Raw genomic sequence first — 20,681 nt, 5'->3', positions numbered from 1 at the left:
GAAACTACACAATTATCAACTGTTCACTGAAAATGTATCTATCACCAAATTTAGGTCTCCGATAAGTCCTGTAATCCCAATTCCTGCTATTATTGCTTAGAAGGTAATTTCTGACAAGTTTAGACCCCAGGATTTTAAAAATTACCATTAGTGTGTACATGATATGCTGGGTACAGCTAATATTAAATAGTCTCCATAAGTCAGACATGGTGACGTCCCATTTATTCTTATAATATCCTTCAAAATCTAGCTGGTTCTTTTTAGATAAAAAACACTCTTCAAGGGTGTAGACTATTTTTTTCATATAGGTTTACTTTGCTTTTGAAATTTAGTTCTTTATAACTTAAGTTCTTTATAACATTCTGAGTTGGAAGACAGTGTGAGCTATTTAAGAAGTTCAATTACGTAATATCACTTCTAAAGTAATATAGTGAAAACATCAAGTGTTTTCAAAATTGTATGTCGGTAAAGAATGGGGGGATCGGGTGCTTATTGACAGAAAGAAGTTTAGACAGGCTGGAGTATTACCAACACCAGTCAGTGTAAGGGTAACTACCAGGTGGAAAGACAGGCCATTGCAGCACCTCAGGCAACTGAGTACGATGTTCTAGGGTTCATTGCTAAAGAGTCTTTCTCCAGTTAGAAACACGCAAGTTCTGCCGTCTTCATTAGGTGGTGGTGCACAGAGCATTGAAGAATGGCAGATAAAGACTTCCCTACTTGACCTTGGATTGGTTTACCTGTTGTAGATCAGCTTTCTTTGCCATGTCTAGTTCCTGTGGGTTAATAACTACTTTAAATCCTTTGGAATATGGTAGTGTGTAAAATAGTAAAATAACCATAGACCATATGGTTTTCCATTCGTGAATCTTCTAAAGTTTCACGATAGGCTACGATTACCCTCTCGAACACCTTTGTTTGACCAAATTATGAAGGGTTTGCTGGCAGGGGTTATGTTTCTGTAACCCCTGTGATGGTTAACACACTGTCATGTACACCGTCAAGTTACGGGACACGCACTGAATCTAAGTTGTTGTTGTTGTTGTTGTTGTTTTTAACTTTATGGGCTGTTTCCTTTCATCTGCTTACACTAGCAAGAGCTCATCATTATATTATATTAATCTGTTAGTAATGAATTACCGTGGTACCTTCTCACTTCTCTTCTTCTTCTTCTTTTTTTTAATAGAACTGAGAGCTTCCTTGTTTTAAATTCCATTCTCTAGGATAAGATGGGTCTTGGAAGTGAATCGTTCTAGTCATTTGACTGCTCAACCTGTGTTCCAGATGGTCTTCTGTGTTGTTTATTTTAGCTGATTGGGTGATACAGAGCCTCTGCATTACATCCTAAGTGTTTTCCATCTTAATGACGGTTTCTTATTCCTCTAAGGAGTGTATACTGCAGAGAGCACTAATCTCTGGCTTGATCCTGTCAATACAATCTTGTCCTACCAATAAAGAGGAAGTTAAACGGTAGAACTGATTAGAAAACAATGAAGAGAAGGAGAGCTTTCTCTTCAATTCTGCCCAGCACGTCAGAAAGACTGTTCTTCAGTCTCCACAGTGGGTCACCTGGGTTCTCTTTATACTTTAAATATAAATTATATCAGTATTTCAACATACGGGATCAGATAACAAGGTATCTTGGTAAGATCCAAATTGTACTTGTTTCCAGTTCAGAAGAAAAATAGTTGGAGACTGAAGGATAATGTTGGGGTGCAGGATATTCCGCACAGTATATTGAGGTTATAAAGTCTAATCAGAGAGCAAAATATCGGGGTGCTTCAGAAAATGTACTGATAGCCAGGCACTGCTAGTCTTGACTGCCTCTTATTACCAAAGGAGTGAAACAGAAGACAGACAGTTTGAAATAAAGAAAATAATCTACGTACAGGAACGGGATGAAAGTCTTGATGACAGACATCAGGATTGACTAACGTGACTGGAAATGGAAATACAGTTCAGCTGTTTGTTACAGTTCGATCACAGGTCGTTGTGGTTTGTGAGGAGGATGTAACATTGCCAGGAACAGAATTTTGTCACTTACATGCAAATTCAAAGGGGATTTGCAGAAACCATTACTTTATAAAGCACACTCTGCAAGTCCAGACAAGGACAAGGATCATAGACCTTTGCCTTTACACAGTGTCCTCAGTTAACATGTTTCAGGGCTTTAGAAATGCGTTGTCAAAATTGTTGTGATGATCCCGGGTAAACAGGGAAAGTATAAGGCTACCTGGTGGTTCAGCAAAGGCCTTTCTGCTGTAAATAAAGGCATTCTACTGTGTTCTAAGGACAAGACCAATAGACGGATGAGGTTGAGAAACCTTGGAAGTTGGTAAAAAAAATAGACAATACATCTTTTGACCTATAATTGGACCAAAGCTGACCTTGGAGTTAACCAGAACCAGAAGGTGGAGTGAACTGTTCAATCAGAAGTTACCATACGGAGAAAGAGAGGAGGGTGTCTTCAGAGTCGTCCACAAAGGCAACATTACACTTAAGAAACTTTCACACAAAGTTCATTAAAATTATTCAAAAGATTTTTTTGTTGTTGTTTTGAAAAGGTCCTGGTTATTTAGGAAAAACTTTTGAAATTTCAAAATAAGAGTCTTCAGATTCTTTTTATCCATTTCTCTGAAAATGAAAATGTTCAAACTTTTTAAAACTAGGAGTCTATGGTTAGAAATGTTGTCAGTTAATTCCTAAATTTACCTTCTGAATTTAATCCAAAGGATAATAATTCTTTTAATCATTTAATAATTCCTGTAATAATGTTATAATTCCTGTAATAATGTAATAATTCCTTTAATTCTAGTATAAGCAACATCAGGAAGAGATCCATGTCCCCACTCCAGAAGCAAAATTGATGAATTCACTTATGAGTTTAATCATTTTAATTTTCTTTCATTGGCTCTCACGATTTTCCTTCATTTTCATTACGTCTAAGTTTAGCTCCTTACTTCAGTAGTGACCTCCAAATGTCCTTCCAAGAACTCTAGTCTCTACCGTTGTCATTGGCAATCGATATTATAAAGTCATCTTTCACGCAAGGGTAGATGGAGTTATTAACCCAAACCAAATAAAGGAAGACACTTAGGGCATTTAATAAAAATTAAAAATGAGTACTCACCTATGCAAAGGTTATTCAAATGCACATTTACCTGCTCTTGTGACAAAGTAGATGAACGAGGTCCTTTTGTTACTGAGTGTTGCGTCTAGTGGCCACGTGTCCTTGGATCTCTGGGCACCTACACCCTTGCTTAAGATATCCCCACAATGCTTCTCTTCCTGTCTGGTAACTTCAAGGCACTTTTCCAAAGATGGTTTCCGTAGAATGTTCAGGTATCATAATTTAGTTATTGTACTTCTCTCAAAAAGACCCAATAAATATGATAATTTCAAGAGCCTTAACATGTATTTACATTTAGTCAGGATATATAGTTTCATGGGGTAATAAACTGTTCTTCAGAGAAACTGATTTCTGAGCAGAAGTGGGGACATGTACCCAAATCAGAAGTAGAAGAGACAGAAATAATTAAAGCAACGCAGTTGAGGAAACTGGACAGATATGTGCAAACAATTAAACTAGACCACCTTCACCACACACAAGAATCAACTTCAAATGGATTAAAGACTTAAATGTTAGCCTCAAAACCATAAAAATACGAAGGAATATATGAACAGTAATATTTTGGACATTTCTCATAGCAATATATTTTTTTTTCTGATATATCTCCTCAGGCAGATGAAACAAAAGAAAAAAAATAAACAAATGGGATTACATCAAACAAAAAGGTTTTGCACAGCTAAGGAAACAATCAACAAAGACTACCCACTGAACGGGAGAACATATTGGCCAGTGATACCTCTGATGAGGGGTTAATATCCAAAATTTATAAAATACTTATAAAACTCACCACCAAAAAACAAACAACCCAATTAAAAAATGGGCAGAGGACCTGAATAAACATTTCTCCAAACAGGACATACAAATGGGCAGGAGACTTATGAAAAACATGCTCAACATCTCTAAACATCAGAGAGATGCAAATTACAAGGACTATGAGGTATCACCTCACACCTGCCAGAATGGCTGCCATCAATAAATCATCAAACAAGTGCTGGTGAGGGTGTGGAGAAAAGGGGGCTCTTGTGCACTGCTGATGGGCATGCAGACTGGTGTAGTCACTGTGGGAAGCAGTGAAGAGTTATCTCAAAATATTAAAAATGGAGCTGCCTTATGACCCAGCAATTCCACTTCTGGGAAAATATCCAAAGAAACCCAGTACACTAACTTGAACGAATATATACACCCCTGTGTTCATAGCAGCGTTATTTACAATAGCCAAGATTTGGAAGCGGCCCAAGTGTCCATCAGTTAATGAGTGGATAAAAATGCTGTGCTACATTTACACAATGGAATACTACTCAGCTCTAAACAAGAAGGAACTCTTACCCTTTGAGTACTCCTTACTCCTTGGACCTGGAGAGCATTATGCTAAGTGAAAGAAGGCAATCAGAGAAAGATAAAGACCATATGATCTCATGTATATGTAGAATCTAATGAACAAAATAAACTAACACACAAAATAGAAACAGATTCAGAGATACAGAGACCACACAGACAGCTGTCAGAGGGGAGGGGCATTGGAGTGCTGGGTGGGAAAGGTGAAGGTATTAAGCAAGAAAAAAAAAAAAGACAAAAACCTCGTAGACACAGACAACAGTATGGTGATTACCAGAGGAAGGGGGGGGTGGGAGGACGTAGGAGGGGCAAAGGCAGAATTACACAGTGATGGAAAGAGACTTGCCTTGCTGTGGGCAGTGAACACACAATGCAGTGTACAGATGATGTGCTCTAGAACTGTACACCTGAAACCTATCTAAGTTTGAACCAATGTCACCCCTATACATTCCATAAAAATTAATAGATAAATAAATAGGACCTAAGTAATTGCATGCCTACTACTAACATTTTAGATGGTTCCCCTACACACTATTGAATATAATCGGTCCATCTTTCTATATGTTATTTATTGATTAAAAAAAAATCTTTTTCTTTATTGACTTTTAGAAAGAGAGGAAGGGAGAGAGAGAGAGAAACATCGACGAGAGAGAACATCGATGGGCCACCTCCTGCATGTTCCCACTGGGGATCGAGCCCACCACCTGGGCATGTGCCCTGACCCGGAATAGAACCAGTGACCTCTTGATGCATGGGTCAACCACGGAGCCACACCAGCCAGGCCATCTTCCTATATGTTAAGATTAGGGAATGAGGACCATCAAACCTCTTTAACAAATTAGGTGAAGCAAAGAAGGGAACCGTGGTCTGGGTGATTACAAGGTGAAAAATTTCACAGTTTGAGAATAGGACTTGCCTACTCTCTGGGTCTGTGCTGCCTACCTTCTCTACGATGCTCTCTGTCTCACAAGCTCATGCATTTGAGCAGTTAGGTTTTATTTTATGATTTTAAATTGGAGTTAGGTATATAATTACATGATTTCGCACCAGCAGGAAATATGCTTTGAAACATCCGTCATGTCCCGACCACATGTGAGGCTCCATTCCGCTGCTTGAAGTAGGAAAATGTAGGAAAATATCACATTTTTGTAACAATGATTAAACGTTGCAAATTTGAATATATTTGATCAATGGAATGAAAATGTGTGTTTAACAAAGATAAGAAATATTTGTTAGTCACACGGGGATTATACGACACCATTTTGCATAATAATAACTCTTACTTTATGAATGTGAGTGAAATATATTAACTTTAAGGAAAATGATCGAGTTCCCACATAAGAAAAACAATACGTAGAAAATATCTGTGTTTTTTTGCATCCGAATTGGAAATCAGGATTTGAATCATTTGACAGTGTTCCATTTGTACAAGTAATTGATGGAGACCCGGCATCTCCCAACCCCTTTTCAAACTGTTTCTATTATTGTTATCCTTTCCTGTGATAAACCATTTTTAAAATGTATTCCCTTGGAAGACTCTCTGGGCTGTTTACAAAGATGACATTCTTTAATCACCACGGTGAAATAAAGTAACTCATACGATTGGGGCAAGTCATATAGTGTGTGGGTATTCGTCCTCTCGGTTGTGCAATGGGTAAGAGCATGAACCTGTTAGGCTACATCAATCACATTGTATCCATGTTTTGACATACTTTATAGTTGCAAAATCATTGCTGTATACCTCTCCCATATAAATAGTTTAGGATTAAATTATGAATGATAGGCTTATAACTCGAAAGCAAATTAAAGCTATCAATTGCTTTATCCAAACACCAGGGAAATCTGACTACTGCTCTAATGAAAATATTTACCTAATATTGTGCACTTTGATTGCTTTCTAAAAAGGTTTTGCTGACTAAAAGCTTTCACAACCCAAACTTTCTCATTAGTAGAATTTATATGCTGCTTAGTTCTATGTGCTACAGAGAATATTCTTGGAAACATTGGGGAAGAAAATAGAGTTGAATTCAAATATTTGCAGGATTTTGTTGTGTGGCGTCTCCGTGTGGCATCAGCTGCTTTGTGTAAATTCGCTCTACTCTGCCACCCTGGGGTTGCACCTCTCCTTCCTTTCTTTTTGAGTGCTCATGAAAATCAATATATACGGTTTTATCATTTATGAATAATCTGCATTGTCTCAGTTTCTGTGTGTATATGAATTCTGTAAGGATGCCTCCTTATCTCAGGAATGATACACAGAGGCACATTGAAATCTTTTGAAGATCCTAGAAATAACGGTGATTCTGTTTAAATAATCAGGAAAGTTTTTTCTAACAGGATAATGAGGGGAAAAACTGAGCAAACACATGCCTCTGTTCTCACTGAGCCCCCACAAATCCACATCCATCCGTTCTTTCATCTATCAGAGCGATAGATAGACACACAGAGACTCACATATGTAAACTATTATTTACTTATTTCTATATTCTTTTTTTCTTTATTAATTTTAGAGAGAGAGGAAGGGAGAGGGAGAGAGAGAGAAACATCGATGAGAGAGAACATTGATTGGCTGCCTCCTGCAGGCCCCCCACTGGGGATCGGGCTCAAAACCTGGGCATGTGCCCTGACCTGGAATCGAACCGGTGACCTCCTGGTGCAGGGTCGATGCTCAACCAGTGAGCCACACTGGTTGGGCTATTTATGCATTCTTAACCCATAGCTTTATTTCATCCAAGTTTATCTGTGTTATGAAAATAACTACCTGAATATGTTTAACTCCTTCTCAAGCATTTTTCTAAATATAGCTAAACAATAAAATACACTTCGTATTCAAAGGCCCAACGTGATTTATCCCAGAACGAAACAGTCACTGTTTACTTAGGAAGTGTTTTGTGGTATAAAACATTTTAGCAGGAAATAAAAAAGAAAAAAGAATCGTCCGTCAGAACTTCTGATCGTTGCTTCAGGGGTTTGCACGTTCTGCTGTACGATGCTGTCATGAGCCCTGGGCGCCCGTGACTTTCTCCCCCTGTCCCTTCAAGAAGACACCCGTGTAACAGGGATGCAGCTCTGACCCACAGAAGTCCTTTTGGTGTCCTTGTTCATGTTGCTATTGTCAAACCGAAAAATAATATTTAGAGTTAAAAAAAAAAAAAAATAAGTCACCATACATAAAAGGGGGATCGGCCACCTCGACACCTTCATTTGGAGAAAGCATCTTGTGGGCGCTGACTAATGGCCTGTGTATTTTGTCTAGGTGTTGAGGGAAAGCTAAGAGATGAAGGCTGTCAGTGCCCAGAGGAAGCATGCTATGGCGGAGCGGAGCTGCTGCTGAAGCGTTCTCTCTGATGGCTCTATGGGAGTGGATAGCCCTGAGTCTTCATTGCTGGGTTTTAGCGGTTGCTGCTGTCTCGGACCAGCATGCCACAGGCCCCTTCGACTGGCTCCTGTCTGATAAGGGACCCTTCCATCGCTCACAGGAATACACAGATTTTGTGGACAGAAGCCGGCAGGGATTTAGCACAAGATACAAGATATACAGGTATGAAGCAAAGGGAGAGCCGTTGCAGAGGGATCTGCCTTGGAGGTTGTGTGTCAATAAGTTTCTCTAAGGGAAAGTTTCAGAGGGGAAAAGGGCTGTTATCAGGAGGGTTTGTTATTGACCACGCACCTCCGTAATGTTTTCATGTTATTCTAACGTGTTTCTCGTAGACGGACCGTATTCTAGGAGAACGTGACCGCTTGTATGTCCCTTTCAAATTCTGGAATGCTACTCTGTCTTTGAGTCAATGCCAATGAACTTTGAGGCTGAGTCCATCATTGTGAACAGCAAAAACTGTCCAGTGAATGTTCTCAAATGGTGTTTCCTTTCTACTGTAGACCCTGCTGCGTTTTTACCTGTTTTAAATGGGAATGGCATCTGGACCAGCCACTGAGAAGTTGAGTCCATTCAGAATGTTGTTACCTAATAGGGGCATTCAGACACTGGCAGAAATGGAATGAAAAGAAATGGATAAATAGGACGCAATGGCAAAGGTCAAGAAAGGACAGGGGATTGAGATATATGGTCTTTACCTTTTACTGCTCTGCTATCTTTATTTCTAAATAAGTTATACAAAAGGAGTCATCTGTTAAATCCCGTTGACTGCCAGCCCCCCAAGCCCAGTGAACCCACTAAATAGAGCCTTGTACAAGTAGCTGCCTGAATTCTTGCCATAGACAACGTTTGATGAAAGTCTTGTTTGGCTTATTTCTTTGAGATAGAAGCTCACAGTTCCCGGTGATTGGTTCACACTCACGGGGAACATAGCATTGCATTTGCGTGTCTGTGTGTAAATGCTGTGATGTACATGTTTTATTTCATGTTGTATATGTGCACCAGAAGGCACTGTGCTTGCGGTCTGTGTGTCGTCTTCTATACAGAGTTGAGAGAAATGTGTCTGTAGCGATTCCATCAGCATCTGTTTTATGGAAGAGACGGAGGGTTCTGAACGGGTTCTGTGAAGCATCACAGAATTACTGGTGTGTGTGTGTGTGTGTGTGTGTGTGTGTGTGTGTGTGTGTTTTAATAAGAAATCCCTTAGCCCAGGCAGCCAGAGCACGGTTACAAGTCTACAAAAAAAAAACTTACTCTAATTTTTTTTTAATGAAATAACAAATACTAAAGACTTTCCTTCTGCAATGCAATAGGAAAGGGTTCCTCATGAGTCCAGCCGCAATTCCTTTTCATGTGTTTGTTGGTTTTGCCTACTTTCCTTCACAGATTGTGTGAGGCAACTTGAATTTAAGGTGGTGAGAATAGCTTATAGGTCGGCATTGTGCAGAGGGTTTTTAAGAGTGTGTCAGTCAAACTGGTGCATGTTTTCATGATGTATTGGCACCTCTCTTGGGAGGTCTGAGGTGTTGTGTGGTGTGTGATTGTTGAGGTTTGGTTCATCGGTTGATTGGTTGTGAGTTACAAACATGGTTTGGCATGTTTTTTAGAGGTTCTAGGCTGAAGGAGAGGCATCAAAATGATCTGGGTTGCCAAGTGGAAGGTAATGAAAGACAACGCCTTGGAGTTTGTTTGCAAGGCCTATTATTTCCTTCAAAATGAATGGGACTCTCTTTCTCTGGACCTCCATTGGTCCTATGCATCTCAACTTTCCAAAGTCTTGACCTTTGTGCTTTGAATAAACATATGTGGAAGTTGTCTGTTTGTAAACAATGGCATGAGGTTTCTTTATCCCCCTGCCTGAACCGGACTTTAATTTCTTATGTGTCTTTTGAAACGTTGCCTGACGATGCTATGCTCATTGGTGGTTGCTATGAAATGAACAACATATTCATGAAGATTCCTTTCGTCTGCCACAGTGAGATATTTTATTTGTCTAACTCCATCCAATATAATGGATCTGAATTCTTCCTGGAGAAGTTAACCTTTATTTTTGACATAAAAGACAATCTCAAATCCAAGGATTAGAACAGCTGTTTGTTTCTTTGTTGTTGCTAGTTTTGTGTTTCATTTTTGTCTTCAAAAATAATTGAGAGACTTTATCTTTAACAAATGTTTGCCCTCAAACACAGAATTTGTAATTGAGACGCATAGATGGAAAAGAGATATGCATCCATTTTAATCACTAGATTTATCATTTTTAAAGACCAAATAACTTCCAAAAGTGATCAGGAAAATTCCACTAATGTCTATTATGACTGCCATAAGCTACTTCATGCAGGGTATTGCGCTGACATCGTTTCTGAAAGACATTAGTTATGAATGTAAAACATACTGAGCCTGTTAAAATAATTAGGTCAAATCTCTTTCAATTGTCGGTCTTCATCTAGCTCCTTCTCCAAAATCACATTGTCCTTTTCACTCCACATATAGAACAGCAAGATCATAACAAGTGAACATTAGTAAGATCAGAGTCAGGGCTTAAAGAAAAAGAAATGTCATGTTTTTTACAAGGTGCATTTTTGCCAGTTAGTAAGCCTTTTCTTTTTAGTTTCCGATGAAGATGTACTACGGAATGTTTTATAGATTTTGGTCTGAAACTACATTATGACAGAAGAGGGGATGATCTGACGAGTAGATCATTGCACTGAAGAATCTATAATGAGCTTGCTAGCATTTAACTGGTGATTGGGCTCAATATTCAAGGTTGGGTTGTCAGCCGTCTACCTCTCTTGGCTAAAGATTGAAACTAGACCCTCAGCATGGGCATTGTAAGCGCATGTTCTCACTCTCAGGAAACAGACTAGGCCTGGAGGAGTCAGGTCCACTCAGAAGGGCAGACCGGGAGTGCACTTGACCCCTTAATAAATTGCAGAGTAGTGATTGTGGTTATTATGTTTCAGAAACACCCTTGGGCAGTGTGCTCACCAGCAAATGCATCATTCCTTCCAGGCCACGGAAGTCCTCACCTTTTTCATAACTTACAGGAGCTCCGGACAAGGGACTTACTTTTCGTAGCGCAAATTTACACAAAGCTCTCTCCAACCGCGGGTGTGAATTCTAAGGTCGTAGGGTGGTATTGTTCTTCCCATAAAAGAGACATTTCACATAGGCAAATCTTCGGATACAATAATATAAAATGAAGGTCATTTTTTTTTTTGCATTGACTTCTAACATGTTTTGCTTAACTACAAGTACAAATGGGTCACGAGGAAAATGATAATACTTTTTTTTTTTTCTGCCATCTTTCAAAATACTGATATGTCATATCAACGCAACGTACTTTACCTCCTCAGCAACTTTTCAAAGTGAAGTTTGAGTGAGAACAGTGCTTTGTTGGCTTTGTAGCCCTCTTCCCTGAAAACATGGTACTTACAAGATGCCCTGAGGGACAAGACAGTCCAGTAAAGACAAACAGAGCTGTGGACACTTCGTATATTACAGGGGCAGACAGTGTCTGGGAAAGGGGGGACTTCTGGGTACATGGTTCTGCGATTCGGGGATCTGTATGAAGAAAGCAGAAATAGGATTACTTCCTCATGCCATCTGCAAAAAATGCTTGATGTGGAATGAGGACCTGAAGAAGAAAGGGAAAATATGAAGCTTCTAGAAGAAAACAGAGGAAAATACTTTCATGATATTGGGATATGGAAGAATTTCTGAAAATGCATTAAATATAAAAAAGAAGAAAACTACTGGTCAGTTCAGTTTATTAACATTAAGAGGAATATAACCACCAGTAACAGAGTGGATGAAACGCCGAGACAGAATATTCAAGGAAAGGAACACACACCGTACAGGACCAACGTGTACACAGCATGATTCTTTCACACAAACTTCACAGAATAGGGGCAACTGAATTATATTGTTTAGAAATATACAACTAAAGATGGTTGTAAAAGCTTTTTTAAAAAATCGCAGAGATGACTAAAACAAGAGATAAGATAACTCTACCAGGAGTGGAGAAAGATGGGATTTTTAGAAGAGAAAATAGGTGATTTTTATGGTGATGACAGTACTCAGTTTCTTAAACTAGTCCTTGTTCCATGGGCTCACTGGCATTCTTTAGACGCTGAGTATACATTTTACACAATTATACATAAAGATTTTATATTTCACAGTATAAACAATTTAAAAAGTAAGGTAATAGCATGTCAGCTTTGACTTAAAAGGAGTTCTGAAATTAGATTAATTTGTCCTTTTGAATTATTCCCAAACTCAATATTCACTGTTAAAGTTTATAAAGCCCTCTTAAGTTTCATAGAAATGTTCAATTATATAAGCAATAGGTGCCTCATTATATTTTAGTCTCTATACATTAATTTATGTACAAACACACATTTTTTGCTTGTTGGTTGTTGTTTACAAAGACCCCCCCATGTTTTTATGGATGGGGGTGCAAAGAGAGAGAAAGAAAGACAGAAACATCAATTTGTTGTTCCACTTATTTATGCATTAATTGGTTGATTCTTATATTCTTGTATGTTCCCTAACTAGGGATTGAACCCACAACCTTGTCATATCAGGACAATACTCCAACCAACTGAGCTACCTGGCCAGGTTCTTTCTTATTTCCTATGTGTGAAGTGTCTATAGTGAGAAGGAGGTTATTTTCCCTCTTTGGTTGATTCTGAATAAATCATTCCCTGCACTTGCCATCACACTTCACATTGTGTTGATAAATAAGGAAGTGTTCTAGGAAGTGCTTTTCTGTATATACAACTGAAATTTTAATTAAATAAATTTCTTCAACAATTCCATTTAGTTCTATCTCTAATTTTGAAATTAAACCATTTAATAAGTGTAAAATTTAATTTGATTTAATTTTTATTATTTTTTTAATCCTCACCCAAGGACATGTTTCCATAAATTTTAGAGTGGAAGGAAGAGGAAGAGAGAGAGAGAATCATCAGTGTAAGAGAGAAACATCAATGGGTTGCCTCCCATATGCACCCTGACCACAAATTGAACCCGAAACCCAGGCATGTGCCCTGACCAAGAGTGAAAAGTGCAGCCTTTCAGTGCTTAGGATGATACTCCAACCAACTGAGCCACACTGGCCAGGACTAACCTTTTATTTAGTTTTAATTCACAATCAAACATATCTTTGCATTCATACTTTAAATGTCCTTTGGTTGACATTGAAAAAAAAAATTCAGTCATGAATACAATAGAAATATTACTTCAAGGGTTTAGACATTATAATCAACTTTCAGAAAAGCCAGTTCTTAATGAGGATTGTATATAATCTCATGATTACAAAAAAGTCATGCTTTGCAACAATTAATAGAATTTGTAAGGGATAATTTTTAGTCTAACAGTGAACTCATGTTTTCTGCTATTAAAATGAGAAAATGAACAGATCTGCTAGTCCACACAATTATTTACAGAAGAGAAAATAACAATTATGATATTTTGGCGTTCAAACAAATAATTTATTTGATTATTTCTCTCTCTGTGGTTCCATCTTACGAAGCATTTTAATTCTTCTCTGTCATTATCTCTGTGGTCTTCTTCCAAATACAATTACCAAAATTATCAGCATTGTTTCCCTTTGTTATCACTGTTCTGGGTCTTCCGAGTTGCTAATGTGTATGTGTGTGTGGGTTTGGCTTTTTCTTATGTGTGTATTGTGCAGATTTAAGTGGACTTTCATGGGAAAAATAGTAATTTGCAGTATATCTCTTGTTGTAAGAAAAGGTTCCAAAGGGCATTTATTATGTTCTTTGTGCCTTAATATAAAATAAAGTAATTGCTATGTAATTGAAATACTTAGAATTTCCAACTTTTAAAATAATGAGTCATAAGATTAAGATTAAGATATTAGCTCTTTCAATAACCATATAATGTGAATATAGTAAAAGGTTAGACCCTCACCTTCAAATTGAACTTTCCGAAGGTAAAGCTAAAATTTATACTTTGTATTTATGTTTCGTAATAGATTTTATTTATTTAATACCTATTAGACCATTTTTTATAAAAGTAGCAAGGTTAAATATTTTTTTAGATTATTTTTCTATAAATTACTGATTTTTTCCCCATTATTTCAAATCAGAATCATAATTCCATAATCTACCTTAGGATGGCTTAGGGAAGAGTCTTAGGAATTAATTCGTAATATTTATCCATGGAATTTGCCTCTCAAATTGAAGTGATCAATGGTAATACATAGATGTTCAACAAATGTTGCTTGGGAAAAAATAAATAAATTACACAAAGGATGTTCATATATTTTTAATCTTCCTTTCATCTATTTCTCTAAATATTACAGCAAACAAAGGCAATATAAATAGTAGGCTATTTATCAAATCAACAAACTTAGGAGAATACTAATGAACTATTTTAGTGTAAGTATAAAAACTAATGGCTTTGATTATAGGCAAAGGGGACACATTTTAACTCTTTGCTCTTGGAATATTTCAGCGACAGTCAAGAAACAGAGGGTTTCCCAATATTTGAAAGGAGTTCACTTATGTGCTAGTTGATTGTTAAGGTACCAGTACCCATGTGTACAGGTGTCCTGCTGACATGTGACTATTTTCTGTCTGCCTCTCCTTGTTTAAGTCATCATTCTTCCTCTTCTACTCGTGGGCGAGCGACCTGTTTCCATCCTCTGCGACAGTGCAGGGCAAAGAGAATGGATTCGCCATGGATTTGCGTCCTCATTTCTGGCAGACCTTCTCCTGGCTGCTCACTAAATAGCTGACTAATTAAACTCTCTCTCCTGTTGGCCTCAGATTAGCCAAGCCTCCGTGTGGCTGTAGCCTTGTGTGCTGACTGTCTTATCTTAAAGAAACGCATGGCTATCATCCCGAAATGTAATGGAAGATGAGATTTAAACAAACACCCCCAATGAAAATGTATTGGGTGTTTGTTCACAAAAGGTAATCGCTCAAAGATTAGCCATTGTGTGAAAAGTAACTTTTTGCAGTCATCACTAAATTCACCCCCACGTAAGACTACGTTCTGTGTTCATTATAAAAAGCAAAGGGATGATAGCTTTCAATGCAATTATTATTTTAGAAGTGGGACTTTTTGGGGGCATAAAATCAAAGATTCCAAGGATTTAATGTAAAATACCCTAAGATTCATTTACGCAAATTATAGATATTTGAGTCATGCTATCTAATTCCCATTTTGGATATCACTGCCATGAGATCATCAACCCTTTCTTTAAATATTTCAAGTGATCGAGAACTCCCCCCATCCCGAGATAACTGAATCCATGTGTATGCAAAAAGGACCATTGGGAACACCTTTGTGAAGAGCTAGAACATATAAGCTTGTGTCTACCAGCAGCTGTTCCACTGATCTGTTCATTGTTCACTGACATCATACCACTCATTCCCCTTCATCCTCTATTTCATAGAAATCGTATTTCAGTTCTACCCCAGGCTCTCTGCATGGCAATTTTTGACTCTTCATATGCAGAGAACACTGCATGTGTGTCCATATCTCATTAAATGTAATGGAAAAATGTTTTGGGCCCATTTGACAAACCCCCTGACAACAGGCAGTAGAATTGCAAGGAGAGGCAGATAGTTCTTATTTTGTTGAGCAGGTGTCAGCCCTAAACCCCCAGCTCCTTCAGACTGCAGGCACAGAAAGATGGGAGCTTCTGATGGATTCTTGGTCAATGTGTAATACATTAAAACCAAAGTTTTCACTTTTTGTGGATGATCACCAATTTTGGAAAGACCCAGAAGGGTGAGCAGACTGTTTTCAATTTACAAACTTTCAGCTGCATATTATGGTTCTTAAAGCAACTTACTCTGGAAATTGGAGAAGTGTATTTCAGGGTGGCAACAGGCTATTCCATTGTTTCTACTTGCAGTGAAATTCCATGACTTTCACATTGTGTTTAAGAGGTCATTTCTGGACTTGAAGTGTTAAGGCTATGTTTAGTGAGGCCCAGTCTGACGTGTGTGTGGATGAGAGTGTGACAAGGTGTGGATAGGAAGGTTCTCTTTTACAGAACTCTGTTGAGATTTATGCATTTGTTATTTGAATTTTTGATTATTTTCAATGCATTACTCTTTCCACTTGTGTGTGTGTATTTGGGTATGAATGAACATGGGTTGTTCTTGGGTTCCTCTCTTACCTTCAGAATATCTCTTTTAATAGCATGATTTGGTTCTTATTTTATACTAAAAATAAATCCAGTTGGGCTCATGGGTTTATGTGCAAATTATTATTTTTCAATTCTTTAGGTAATGCAGATATGCTTTTGAGTGACATTTTAGAATAAAATGCATAATATCATAGATTAATATTCATTTAATTTGCATTAGACAGAAACACAAATATAGTTATGCAGGAAGAGATTCTTGAAAGAAAATGGTTTACATGAAAGTTTATGCATATGAATGAATTCATTTTTCTTTAAGATTTTTTTCTCTTTGAAAATGAAATCATCTTTTTCAGTTTAATAATTTGTTAAAATAATTATTTTTAAGAAGAAGTAATAAAGTTTCCAAAATAGAATTTTTATATGAAATGATCTCTTAAACTTGCACATAACTGTTTGGTGCTTACCCATGCACATAGAATATCAAATGTGTTTAAAAACAATTAATTAAACAGCAGCCACACTAAGTATATTATTTAAACAAAATTTCCATTAAAATTCCAGAAATATTTTTATTCAAGGTTAATAATTTCATGAGAATATATGAATGTACTGTCCTCTTGGAAATGGCCACTCAAACTAACATTCTAGCCTGAAGAATGATCCATAATATGTCATAAATTCTCAATTTCCTGAGACATTTTAGTAATGACCACATTATCCTGTAGTTCTATCAGGCATATTACTCAGGAATATGTTTAATGAGAAAAAAAATGTTGTAAGGTTGTCATCTGAACAGGATAAACATATTTGAGTAGTTTATAGCACCATTAATTTGATTTTTGTATAAATTATAAAGTGGGGTTGAACTGTTTCATTTTATGGATTGGTTTCAATAGCAACAACCAATCAAAGAAATTCCTTGCTTTCTAAAGCTAACTGATGGCTTTTTGTCATTACTTTAACATTCTCCACCAGGAAGACAATGTGGTATGTCATCACTACTTTTGTATCTGATTCTCTTTAAATGTCATTGAGAATTGGGAATTATCCCTTATAATGGTTGAAGTAGCAAAGTCTTGATAAGAGAAACTCACATATAATACTAAATGTTAAATGAAAAGTTATATGCATTTAAAACCTTGATGCTGCTTCCAGTGGCCTTAGGGTGGTACCTTACTGCTTAAATTTGTTCATCTTCATTATGCGAGAGCTGATGACTATTATAATATATTCATCATTATATATAATTATATTCTGATGAATATTATAGTGTATTCATAATTATATTATATATACCTACATTATGAATATATTCTAATATAGTCTCTTCCTGAAAACTGTCTGTTCATGATTTTTTATTCTTTTCTTTATCTTTGGACAACTTTCATGTTTTGATAAATGACGGTGATCTTGTGAAACTAAAGGTAGTATTTCAAAAAATTTTATATATGATAAAAATTGTGAAAAGAAGTGTTTTAAAGAAAATGCTTAGAGAGGATTTGATATTTTATTCTCTCATGACACAGTCTACTGTCTTTAATTCAAAAGTGATCTCTCATGACCCAAACCAATGACCTCTTCTCCCTTTTGTGATAGTATGGATGGAGCTAAACAGCACGGTCATTAAAAAGCATAGCCTAGGTCTGAATTATGGTCTAGCCACTTCAATAACTCATAACCTTGAGCAAGTCGCTTCAACTCACTAATTATCTGTATCATCCTCTGTAAAATGGAGATAATGATAGTATTTACAAGTTTTATGTGAGGATTTAAGTAAATAATGCATGCCACCTAAGCACTTAGCCGAGTGCCTGACATAAGGAAGTCATGTTCCTGTAATTATGATTATTATAACAATCTTATCAGCGTATCCTATGCTGCTCTTTGCCTAACCCTCTTCTGTCATATTTTTAATGAGTGTTACTGTTTTGGGGGCTGTCATATTAGAGTTGAGATGAAGGTGTCTTACAGTTCTGATCTTGTTGTCACGCTGACTAAAATCTTCAACAGTTCTTCATTTCCAGTAAATTGATTGCGAGACCCTTCTGTGAACTATCCCCACAATTAAAATCCAGAAATGTATTGTGCAAAAAAGAACACCAGTTTAGAACTGAGAATTCCAGGTGTGGATTATGGCAATGAAAAGATGTATGAATTTGTATGAGGCTAGTTCATCTCTCTAGAAAGCAGTTTTCTGGGGAAGTTGGAACAGATCAAGCTGTCTCATTTAGAATTCTACAAATTTATTATAGGCGTCATCGAAATTGCACAAAATTTCTACTTTCTGTTGACATTTTGATGATAATTTGAAGAAATCCTTATAAACATATTTAATAATTGTGAATATTATCCTCTGGGTTCAGATATATATTTTCATTACATATTTGCACACTAAAGATTACATGTAGCCCCGCTGGTGTGGCTCAATGGATTAAGCGTCATCCCATGGACTGAGAGGTCCCAATTCAATTCCTGGTCATGACACATGTCCAGGTTGCAGGCTTGTCCCCAGTAGGGGGCGTGGCGTTCAGGAGGCAGCTGATCGATGTTTATAACATTGATGTGTCTGTCTCTCTAAAAATAAATCAATAAAACATTTAAAAAAAAAGAATACATGTAGATTCAGAATCCTCAGATGATAATATTGAAGAAATAAATGCATGCTTCCTTTTTGAAACTACACATTATATATACTGATAAGTGCAGAACTTCTTTGCAGTACTGACATTGCATTTAAATTTTTGCTGATTAAAAATAAAATGCTGGGCTTTTCATTATTTATTGGCTTTTCATGAAAGTCAGGTTTATTGGCTTCCTGTTGAAATGGATACTGTTAGAGAGGAAGATTTTATTGCAATGATTTTGTTTGAGCCATTTACCTTTCAGAAAGGCACAAATCAACATTGTTTGGGTCTAATGGTTATTGATTTGGAAATAATTCTAGCAAGTATAGTTCTTTAAGGTCAAACCAAGGTTTTGCCAACTTAGCTGTTGTACATCATTACATGTTGCCGAAGCCCCATTTCACAGGATCTATTTTCTCTTACTTGGCTTTCAGTTCACATTTCCAGTATGAGGGTGAAACGTTAGCCCTTCTTCATAACATGCACTGCTGCTTTGGTGAGGAGGATGCTGCTGCCTCATAATAGAAGGGCTGGATACAGCAAGTTAAAATTTTAAATGTCTTCTAACCAAGTAGTTTGCCACTCACTTTCTTAGTGTGGGCGCTCTGCCAACTTTCTTCATTGTTGAAATAAATTGGTCACTGGCGATGGAAGACCTAAAAGCATTGTTCATTTATTTTAGGAGCTGCATTAAAAGCTTATTTTAAGGCAGTCTCTGTGTACTTGCCAGCATTTGTTTTGTTAGGTTTTAAGTCCTTGGTATCACTTGGAAATTACTAAGTCATTTCAGCCTGGAAGCATAGATCTCTTTTCTACTCCTCTAAGACTTTTTTCACCTGCGTTTTTAATGATTTTCTATGTATGTAAGTTCTTCTCTAGCACCTGTAATTCATGTTTCCTGATCGTGTGCTGTTCTTCAAGCCACCCCCTGCTTTCATTATTTTAAACATTTTTTCTTTTCCTTTCTAAGAGACCTTTCATTATTTTCCTCCACGTCTTGCTACAGTTATTTGGGTGTCAGTTCCGTTTGTTGCTGCCTGTAATCTGCTTTGTATTATCACAGGTCTTTTTTTAACTGATCTGAGAGGGAGTGGAGAGAGAGAGAGAGATTTGTTGTTCCATGTATGTATGCAGTCATTGGCTGATTCTTGCATTCATTGGCTGATTCTTGCATTCATTGGCTGATTCTTGCATTCATTGGCTGATTCTTGCATTCATTGGCTGATTCTTGCAGCCATTGGCTGATTCTTGCAGCCATTGGCTGATTCTTGCAGCCATTGGCTGATTCTTGCAGCCATTGGCTGATTCTTGCATTCATTGGCTGGTTCTTGCATTCATTGGCTGATTCTTGCATTCATTGGCTGATTCTTGCATTCATTGGCTGATTCTTGCATTCATTGGCTGATTCCTGCAGCCATTGGCTGATTCTTGCATTCATTGGCTGGTTCTTGCATTCATTGGCTGATTCTTGCATTCATTGGCTGATTCCTGCAGCCATAGGCTGATTCTTGCATTCAGTGGCTGATTCTTGCATTCAGTGGTTGGTTCATGTATGTGCCCTGACTGGGGATTGAACTGCAACATTGGCGTGTTGGGAGGACGTTCTAAACAACTGAGCTACCTGGCCAGGGCCTATTATTGCAATCTGGTTCCCCCAAAGTCCTCCCGTATCTCATCATCATCCCTTCAATGGCATGTTTTCTCTTTCTGGCCCCTCACCTCCTGGGTGTGTTCTTAGAAAGAAGCCTGTCATCTTTCCTACTTCTCTTCATACTATCCGAGCTGTTCTGAAATTTCCTTCTGATGTCAGAGAGGAATCTCCTCTCTGAAGACGACTTTCTGAAATCGACGTCCCTGAGACACCTAGCTTTTGCTTCCCTTGACCTGCCTTGTCTTCTAGAGCTCCCTCCATGGTTGTTTTCACATGACCGAGTCTTTAGGTCTCCAAAGACTGCTCATGCTTATTCCCCTGTGTTCACAGGTGCCCTTGCTTTCTGGGATGATCAGCAGGAAGGTCCTGTGTTGGACAGAATGTCTAGACTTTGGCATCTATGTCATGCATTTCTCAGTGGTGTGGAGGGGTTTCAT

At 37.5% G+C, this 20,681-nt stretch overlaps 1 protein-coding gene across 2 annotated transcripts in view; it reads left to right on the top strand.

The window, feature by feature from the left end:
- The window catches only part of BRINP3 (BMP/retinoic acid inducible neural specific 3), a 197,024-nt gene that overhangs the window by 9,787 nt on the left and 166,556 nt on the right, over positions 1–20,681 (top strand). The window contains exon 2 of one of the 2 annotated variants that reach the window (XM_036277543.1): positions 7,722–8,006. In XM_036277543.1, the coding sequence (XP_036133436.1) occupies positions 7,771–8,006 (236 nt within the window). In that variant the 5' untranslated portion in view covers positions 7,722–7,770. Of the gene's footprint in view, positions 1–7,718; positions 8,007–20,681 lie in introns of those variants that run through there. The other variant, XM_036277545.1, reaches the window with a different exon arrangement.

Source organism: Molossus molossus, unplaced genomic scaffold, assembly GCF_014108415.1.
Source record: "Molossus molossus isolate mMolMol1 unplaced genomic scaffold, mMolMol1.p scaffold_m16_p_23, whole genome shotgun sequence".
NCBI classification, from domain to species: Eukaryota; Metazoa; Chordata; class Mammalia; order Chiroptera; family Molossidae; genus Molossus; species Molossus molossus.
This window is presented reverse-complemented; position numbering and strand designations above follow the sequence as displayed.